At 36.3% G+C, this 7,976-nt stretch overlaps 1 protein-coding gene across 4 annotated transcripts; it reads left to right on the plus strand.

The window, feature by feature from the left end:
• Positions 1-2,194: 2,194 nt before the first annotated feature.
• LOC112796371 (protein FAR1-RELATED SEQUENCE 11) lies at positions 2,195-6,553 on the plus strand. 4 transcript variants are annotated; one of them, XM_025838800.3, is made up of 4 exons: positions 2,195-2,667; positions 3,396-4,425; positions 4,868-5,311; positions 5,553-6,553. In XM_025838800.3, the coding sequence occupies exons 2-4, from the start codon at positions 3,457-3,459 to the stop codon at positions 6,411-6,413; spliced, it is 2,274 nt and encodes a 757-aa protein (XP_025694585.1). In that variant the 5' UTR covers positions 2,195-2,667; positions 3,396-3,456; the 3' UTR covers positions 6,414-6,553. The 4 variants fall into 4 exon arrangements, with proteins under 4 accessions (XP_025694585.1, XP_025694582.1, XP_025694584.1 ...); XM_025838797.3 differs by having other exon boundaries at positions 2,234-2,667; positions 4,868-5,320; XM_025838799.3 differs by having other exon boundaries at positions 2,408-2,667; positions 3,404-4,425; positions 4,868-5,320.
• The last annotated feature ends 1,423 nt before the right edge of the window (positions 6,554-7,976 follow it).

Raw genomic sequence — 7,976 nt, forward strand, 5'->3', positions numbered from 1 at the left:
CACCAGTGTGTACACACGCGCGTTTCAATAACACTTCTTTGTCTTGGTCTTCGCATTCTTCCTTCTTCTTCGCTTTCCTCCTTTCTCGTCTTCGCATTCTTCTTCTCTCAATCATCATTCTTTTATTGTTGCTATTGTTACTGCATTTTTTCTTTTCCTCCTTTTAATTGAGGTTCATTTAGATTCAGAAATGAATCAAATTTGATACAAATTTGGTGAATAGTTAACAGTAGTATCAAGTGAACCTAACTCAATTCACAAATGAACCAAATTCAATTCAGATTTGAATAAAAAGTGATAAACATTCAATCAGTAAGAAAAGTACATTTCAATTCATTTCTGCATGCAAATGAACTCAATTAAACTAAGAGATGAATCGAATTTCTTAAGAAATAACAGATTTAGTGAATACTTAAAAGTAGTAACTCAATTCACAAATGAACCGAATTCGATTTAGATTTGAACAAACAATTAAAAAATTACTTAAAGAATAAAAGAATAACATTGGGGAAGAAGGAAGAAAAGGAGAAGGAAAAAGAAAAAGAAAAAAAGAAGGAGGCGCGTGATTTGAAAAGTTGTTATAATTTGGTTAGACTTGGTTAAGTATTTTGTTTGGATGTAGAGCTTTATTCTAAGTAAAATACTAACGGTCACCAACGTAACAATTTTTTTTTTAGAGGAGTGCTACACATACAAGTCATTTTTGTTTACATGTCTTACAAGTTAGGCCTAGCACGTGCGTTAAGAAGAAGAAGAAGAAGAAGAAGAAGAAGAAGAAGAAGAAGAAGAAGAAGAAGAAGAAGAAGAAGAAGAAGAAGAAGAAGAAGAAGAGTTGGGCCTAACACATGCGTTACAGAAGAAGCGTGAATATAAATGACTTGTATGATTTGTATAGAAAAGCGTTCTCTCTTTACCTCCGATCTCTTTCTGTTTTTTTCGATTTTCATGGTTTCTGAAATCAAGCTTTGAAATTGTTTTGAAGATGATGGAACTTCAGAAATACACCCGAATGATTACAAAAATACACCCAAACGATTATAGAAATACATCCAAAGGATTACATAAATACACCTAAACAGTTACAGAAATAAACCAAAGGATTACAGAAATACACTCAAAGGATTTAAGAAATACACCCAATATAGGGAGAGATAGTATATTTCTTCTTGAAATCAATACACCCAAAGAATTATAGAAATACACCCAAAGAATTACAAAAATACATCCAAAGAATTTAAGAAATACACCCAAAATTTGTTAAAGTACACCTTATGCATAATTCAGAACTCTTTCTCTTTTTCCTCCTCATCTTCTGCTGCTGCTTCTTCTTCTTCAAAAACGATTTTCAGAGCTTGATGTCAAAAAATAATAGAAACCGAGAATAACGAAGAAAGAAAACAAAGAGAAAAGCACGTAAATGAAGAAGAAGAACAGGAAGAGGAAGAAGAACGTGTAGCAAGAAGAAGAAGAAGGAGAAAGAGAAGGCAAGAAACGTACCTTGAATAATGTTTCTTCGTTTTTTCTGGTGATTTTGATGAAGGAGAAAGAGAAAACGAAAAGAGGAGAAGAAATTTCAATAAAAAAAGAGGGAGAAAGAGAAGAAAAAGAGACACAGAGAAAGAAGAAGAAGAGGAAGAGGAAGTACGGAGAAAGAAAAAGAAGAAAAAGAGGTACAAAAAAAAAACGTGAAACGACGTATTTATAAATGACTTGTATGACTTGTATGGAAAATCACTTGTACGTGGAGAATTACTTTTTTTTTTTAATTCTAGAACATTAATGATTGATAGCTAAAATTTAGGATATTTTGTACCAAAAAAAATCGAAAAAATAAGATATTACAAAAAAAATTTGGTTGTGTTTTTTTAATTAAAAAAAGAATATAACTTAATAATTATATTATTAATATCTATGTCATTCACTCTATTAATTATTTATTTAAATTTAATTGTGGAATAATATTAAATTTATTTAAAATTATTTAAAACAAAAATAAAATATTTAAAATATTAATAATTAAATTAAAAATTAATTTAAATATTAAAGATTAAAATAGTACTTCATTATTTTTATTTTTGTCATTAGAAACAACAGATGTTAAATGTAACAACTTCGGCTAAACCATCGAAATGTTCTTTATTGCAGGCCTAGGATTGTACATATGTAATACATTATCCACAATTCCATGGAGATCAGGAACGATTTTGGTCATCTATTATTGCCTTTTTTCTTTGGACGTTTCTTTTTTTTTTTTATTCGAATTAAAAAATGTTTGCAACTTTTGAAGGCTGAAGTAGTTGAAGAGTGTTACTGTGTTAGGCAGAGGTGTAAGTGGGCACGGGTAAATGGATTAAACCCGACCCGACTACTATGGGTTCTACACCGTTAGGTTTTAGCAAAGTTAGATGCGCAGTGTGCATCCCCGCGGCGCACGATAAGGTTATCGTGCTTGCAAATCATTATCCTTCTCCCTGGGATGCGCTTTACTCCTCCTACTCCCCGCCACTTCAATCTTCATTTACTACTTCGTTCTTTTGTTTTATTTATTAGTTATTAATATTAATTGTTTTAGCGCAAAACATATAGAACCTTTGAGTTTGTTATCGACCGTTGAACTCAGTTTGCTAACCCTTCCTCCTGCTGCCACCCGCCACCGATCCTAACCTGGTTAGATCTCCTAACCATTTTTCATACTCTTTTCAAGATTTTTCATTTTTAGAAAGTTTATTCCTTTTTTGCAATACATCATCATTATTATTATTATTATTGTAATTGTGTGAAATGGGGATGATAATTTTAGCTAAGTGTGACACTTATTTGAGATTCTTGGACAATGAAGTAGAAATGCAAGTGAAGTGACTCTCTTAGAGAGTTCCTATATTGGTATTTGTACCTGTCAAGGTTATGAAACTCTTTGGTTAACTGGATAGCTCTTATTCCCAAATCAAGTTTAGGATTTTAGGATTTAACCCTTATGAGTTAACAAGTTGAGCCTTAGGTGAAGTCTTGAATTTCATGTGCATTGGTATCCATACACCTGTCAAATGTAGATACTGAATTTGATCAGTTTTTAGGGTGTTCTGACATCCAATTGGAAGTGTGCCTTGGCTAAACTAAACTACTGAGGGTGATGTTCCCTTCTACAAGGAATGCAGTCACTTTGCTGACTCTCTTTTGATCGGATACACTTTTTTTAATCCCAAGGAGAGAAAAAAGGGGTTTTGTGCTTTACTTCGATGTTCTTTATGTTGCTTACTTGCTTTTTCAGTTAGAGGGTTTTCACGTGTCTGATGATTCGTTTTTAGGGTGTTTTGGAAGGATAAAAATTGTTGTGTGGGGTGTTGAAATTTAATAGTCTGTTATCATATTTGAGGTGATTTTTTCCTTGTTTCTAGCGTTTCAGGTTTAAACATCTGCAGAAAAAAAAAATCCTTCTATTTATTACAAAAGGACAAAATGTCAGAAGGAACCAGTCTGGTGCTGGAATCGTCCGAGAATTGCACAGATTTGTCTCAGGATGAGATTGGCACGATTGAGGAAACACCAGAGGAAACAATTTTATCAAGACAGACTTCTGTCAACCTTGTTCCTTTTATTGGTCAGAGATTTGTTTCTCAAGAAGCTGCTTATGAATTCTATTGCAGTTTTGCTAAGCAGTGTGGCTTTTCTATTCGGCGACACCGCACTCGAGGGAAGGACGGTGTTGGTCGCGGAGTCACAAGGAGGGATTTTACTTGCCATCGTGGTGGATACCCCCAGGTCAAACCTTCTGATGATGGGAAGATGCAAAGGAACCGCAAATCATCTCGTTGTGGTTGCCAAGCATACTTGCGTATTGTTAAAAAGTCGGATTTTGATGTCCCTGAGTGGCGTGTTACTGGCTTTAGCAATGTCCACAATCACGAGTTGTTAAAATCTAATGAGGTGCGGCTTCTTCCGGCATACTGCACAATATCTCCTGATGACAAGAGCCGCATATGCATGTTTGCTAAAGCAGGGATGTCAGTGAGGCAAATGTTAAGATTGATGGAACTAGAGAAAGGCATCAAAGTCGGTTGCCTTCCTTTTACGGAAATGGATGTGAGAAACCTGTTGCAGTCTTTCAGAAATGTTGAAAGAGACAATGATGCCATTGATCTAATTGCTATGTGCAAGAGATTAAAAGATGAAAATCCAAATTTCAAGTATGAATTCAAGATAGACAGTAATAACAGGCTGGAGCACATTGCATGGTCTTACAGCTCATCTGTTCAATCGTACGAGTCATTTGGAGATGCTGTGGTTTTTGACACCACACACCGAGTAGACGCCTATGACATGCTGTTGGGAATCTGGCTTGGAGTGGACAATCATGGGATGACTTGTTTCTTTGGTTGCACACTTCTACGGGATGAAAATATGCAGTCTTTTTCATGGGCTTTAAAGGTGAGATTATCTCTTGCTAGGAATCGATATCGTGTATTTTATTTATTAATTTTGTGCTGCCTAGGTCAAGCTTAGACTGTTATCCAAGGCTTCAATAATTCTAGCATTTTGCAAGAGAAAAGTGAAGTGGAAAATATTCATGTGTGTGATTCCATAATCCATACCAGGGTAACTTTGGCTTGGGACTAAAATGAAGTGGAAATTTTCAAGGATGAGCTACATGTGTAACTTTACACTAAAACTCATTCCTGAAAATTTCCACACCCTTTTTGAAACATACCTTTATATTTATGATTTTCTTTTCTTTAAAGAAGAATAATGATGAAGACATGCAGTCCATTGACTGATGCCTTTGTGTCTATCTTTATTCCTTGGTTTTCCTTCATGCGATGCTCTTAAGACCTGATTAATTAGTTTATTTTCCTGATTGACATTCATGCAGGCTTTCATGGGCTTCATGAAAGGAAAATCTCCGCAAACAATATTAACTGATCATAACATGTGGCTGAAAGAAGCTATTGCTGTTGAAATGCCAGAAACAAAACATGCCTTTTGTATATGGCATATTCTTTCTAAGTTGTCTGACTGGTTTTCTGTTCTACTTGGATCTCATTATGACGAGTGGAAAGCTGACTTCCTCCAGCTCTACAATTTGGAACTGATGGAAGATTTCGAAGAAGGGTGGAGGCAAATGATTGATAAATATCGACTCCACACGAACAAACATATTATTAGCCTACATTCATTAAGGATGTTTTGGGCTCTACCATTCTTGAGGCGTTACTTTTTTGCAGGATTGACCAGCACAAGTCAATCCGAGTCCATTAATGCTTTCATCCAACGGTTCTTGAGCGCTCAATCTCAATTGGACCACTTTGTTGAGCAAGTCTGTGATGTAATTTGTTTCCTTTAGGGTGTGTTTGTGATTTGGAACTTTGGAGAAAAAGGGCGGGAAGGGAAGGGCTTACTATGTAAAATGGACTCCACTTTACTCATAAAGCCATTTCATTCCCTCTCTTTTCTATCGTGATTCTAGCTCGCAAATGCACTCTTCATTTTTATTGATATGCATACGCCGTGCCATATTGAATTTTATTTACAGGTGTCTTGGTGATTGGTTTTTGCAGGTGGCAGATATTGTTGATTTTAACGACCGGGTTGGATTGAAGCAAAAAATGCAACGGAAAGCGCAGAAAGTGTGCCTCAAAACAGGCTCGCCTGTCGAATCTCATGCTGCCACTGTCCTTACACCTTATGCCTTAAGTAAACTCCAGGATGAGCTAGTTTTGGCGCCGCAGTATGCATCCTTTCTGGTGGATGAAGGTTGCTTCCAGGTCAGACATCACACTCAGACAGACGGAGGCTGCAAAGTATTTTGGGTTCCTTGTCAAGCGCACATTACCTGCAGCTGCCACCTGTTCGAGTTTTCAGGAACCTTATGCAGACATGTTCTACGTGTCATGTCGACCAATAACTGTTTTCACATCCCCGACCAATACCTACCCACCCGTTGGAGAGGTGGTGGTTTGTCTTCTGTCAACCAGTTTCGGGGCGTAACAACAAGGGATCAGCCTGAAAGGATGCAATTTTTGGAATCCATGGTTTCAACGCTTATAATGGAATCCATTGAAACAGAGGAACGCCTTGATGTTGCTTGCGAGCAAATGTCTGTGGCGCTGTCACGTATCAAAGCCCTTCCAAGGCCGCCGGCACATGGGGTGAATGACATCACATATAGTTATTCGTCGGATTCATTGATCCTACCAGAGGTAGAAGATACTGATGGAATAATTCATGGTTTTGCAAACCCCCACGATAGTATTGCCTTAGGAAAGCTAAAGGAGAGAAGGGCGAGGGATGTCGTTGATGTCACGAGGAAGCGTAGGCAGTTTCCGGGGCCGTTGTGTGGGCAATATGTGCATGATCCTTCCGATTGCTCAATAATGGCAGGTGATAATCTAGGTGGAGATGGATTAGGGTATTTGTAGATTTGAAGGAAAGTATTGCTATTATTGATGTACAAAGTAAATGCTTCTTTGTTGTTATTTCAATATTAGTTAATCAGTTAATTTTTCCTCATTTTGTGTCTTCCATATTCAGCAATACACAAATGGTTAAGTTTCCATCACTCAGTTTGTGGCCTAAGAATTCAGCCTACTTGAATTCACTTCTGGTGTTTTCTGATCTTTCATAACTTTGATTTACTCAAATTAAAGGCATAAATATTTATGCTTAATTTCCTTTGAAGCAAGAATTGCAGACATTGATTACTTAGTGGACCTTGTGTATAACATGGCATAACATGGTAGAGTTTGTCTTTTAAAAAAATAGAAAAAAGAAGAAAGAAATGACAATATGGCATACAATATGATTCTTACCTATTTGAGAAGGAATGATTATTTGCACTTTTTGTAGAAACATTGCCTGAAAATTGAAACAGAATGGACAGCTAATACATGGAAATTTTCCCTCTTCTAAGTTCTAATAATGCCAAACAAACGCAGAGGATTGCTTCCAACAAATGGTACAACTTTCTTCTTTGGAGTCTCTGCCAAAATATTCTAATAATGTTTTTTTTGTACATAACCTATGACCTCTCTTTGCCACTACTTGACTTTCATGTAAAATGAATCCTAATTACTAGTATTAACATAACCTCAGTAATTAACCCCTTCTATATTTACATTCCATGCCATTTTGGAAAGTGTCCCTTATTACAATATGATAAAAATCTAGCTTGTGTCATACACCAAACCTATGAATCTGAGGAATCATCTCCCAATGAAACCTTACTTAGCCTGCTCGGCAACGATTTGGCAGCGTTACTGGTAGGCTTGCGCCGCCGGTTGCCACGTTGGTGTGACCTCAAGATAGCTCTCCTTGCCAATTCTTTCCCCACATTGGATTTGGTTGCTGTGTTAACAACTTCCTCGGAAGAAGTCGAATTTCCTTGGTGGTTGTTGGTGCTGGTTATAGTGGTTGTGGTAGAATAGGCCTTGTCTGAAGAAGCAGCCATAGCTTTCAAATGAATAATGTGGTTGATGAAAGCATGGTGGTAGAGGGTTGAGTTTTTAAGGTTGAGATAGTATTATTACTGTAGTGTTGATTATGCATTACACGCGGGAATTCAAGTGTTAGTTGGATAAGGGCTTAATGGGGTGCAAAACGAATAACTTGCTTAATTTCATCACTCATCGAATATCTTGACTTCTCCTCCATATCAAAATCTATATATTCTTAATGCCCTCATTTACATCATTCAATACCTTAGTATACAATTTAATTCAATATTTATCACGCTTCAAAGTTATTGAATAGTTTAAATTACCAAAGCTTACATGTCGAGTATATGTTGGACTTTATTTATCCATGAGCACAGACATTTCACTTAGTTGTCGTTTTCGCGTGTCAGATGACACGTGTGTCTGTGTCTAACAGTGTTTTAAAAAAAATAAAAAATTCTTCTCTGGATACGTTTGGACATACTTAAATACCATCACGTGTTAGCGTGTCTAGTTTTATTCTTATCATATATTCTAAAAATAAATTTA

Source organism: Arachis hypogaea, chromosome 4, assembly GCF_003086295.3.
Source record: "Arachis hypogaea cultivar Tifrunner chromosome 4, arahy.Tifrunner.gnm2.J5K5, whole genome shotgun sequence".
Classification (NCBI taxonomy): domain Eukaryota; kingdom Viridiplantae; phylum Streptophyta; class Magnoliopsida; order Fabales; family Fabaceae; genus Arachis; species Arachis hypogaea.

What these genes read in the sequence shown, in the direction of transcription:
- LOC112796371 (XM_025838797.3), top strand. Translation starts at nt 3,457, where the DNA reads ATGTCAGAAGGAACCAGTCTGGTGCTGGAATCGTCCGAGAATTGCACA. An exon ending in CTTTTTCATGGGCTTTAAAG is followed by an intron (nt 4,426 to 4,867) that starts GTGAGATTATCT and finishes ACATTCATGCAG; the next exon opens with GCTTTCATGGGCTTCATGAA. An exon ending in TTGTTGAGCAAGTCTGTGAT is followed by an intron (nt 5,321 to 5,552) that starts GTAATTTGTTTC and finishes TGGTTTTTGCAG; the next exon opens with GTGGCAGATATTGTTGATTT.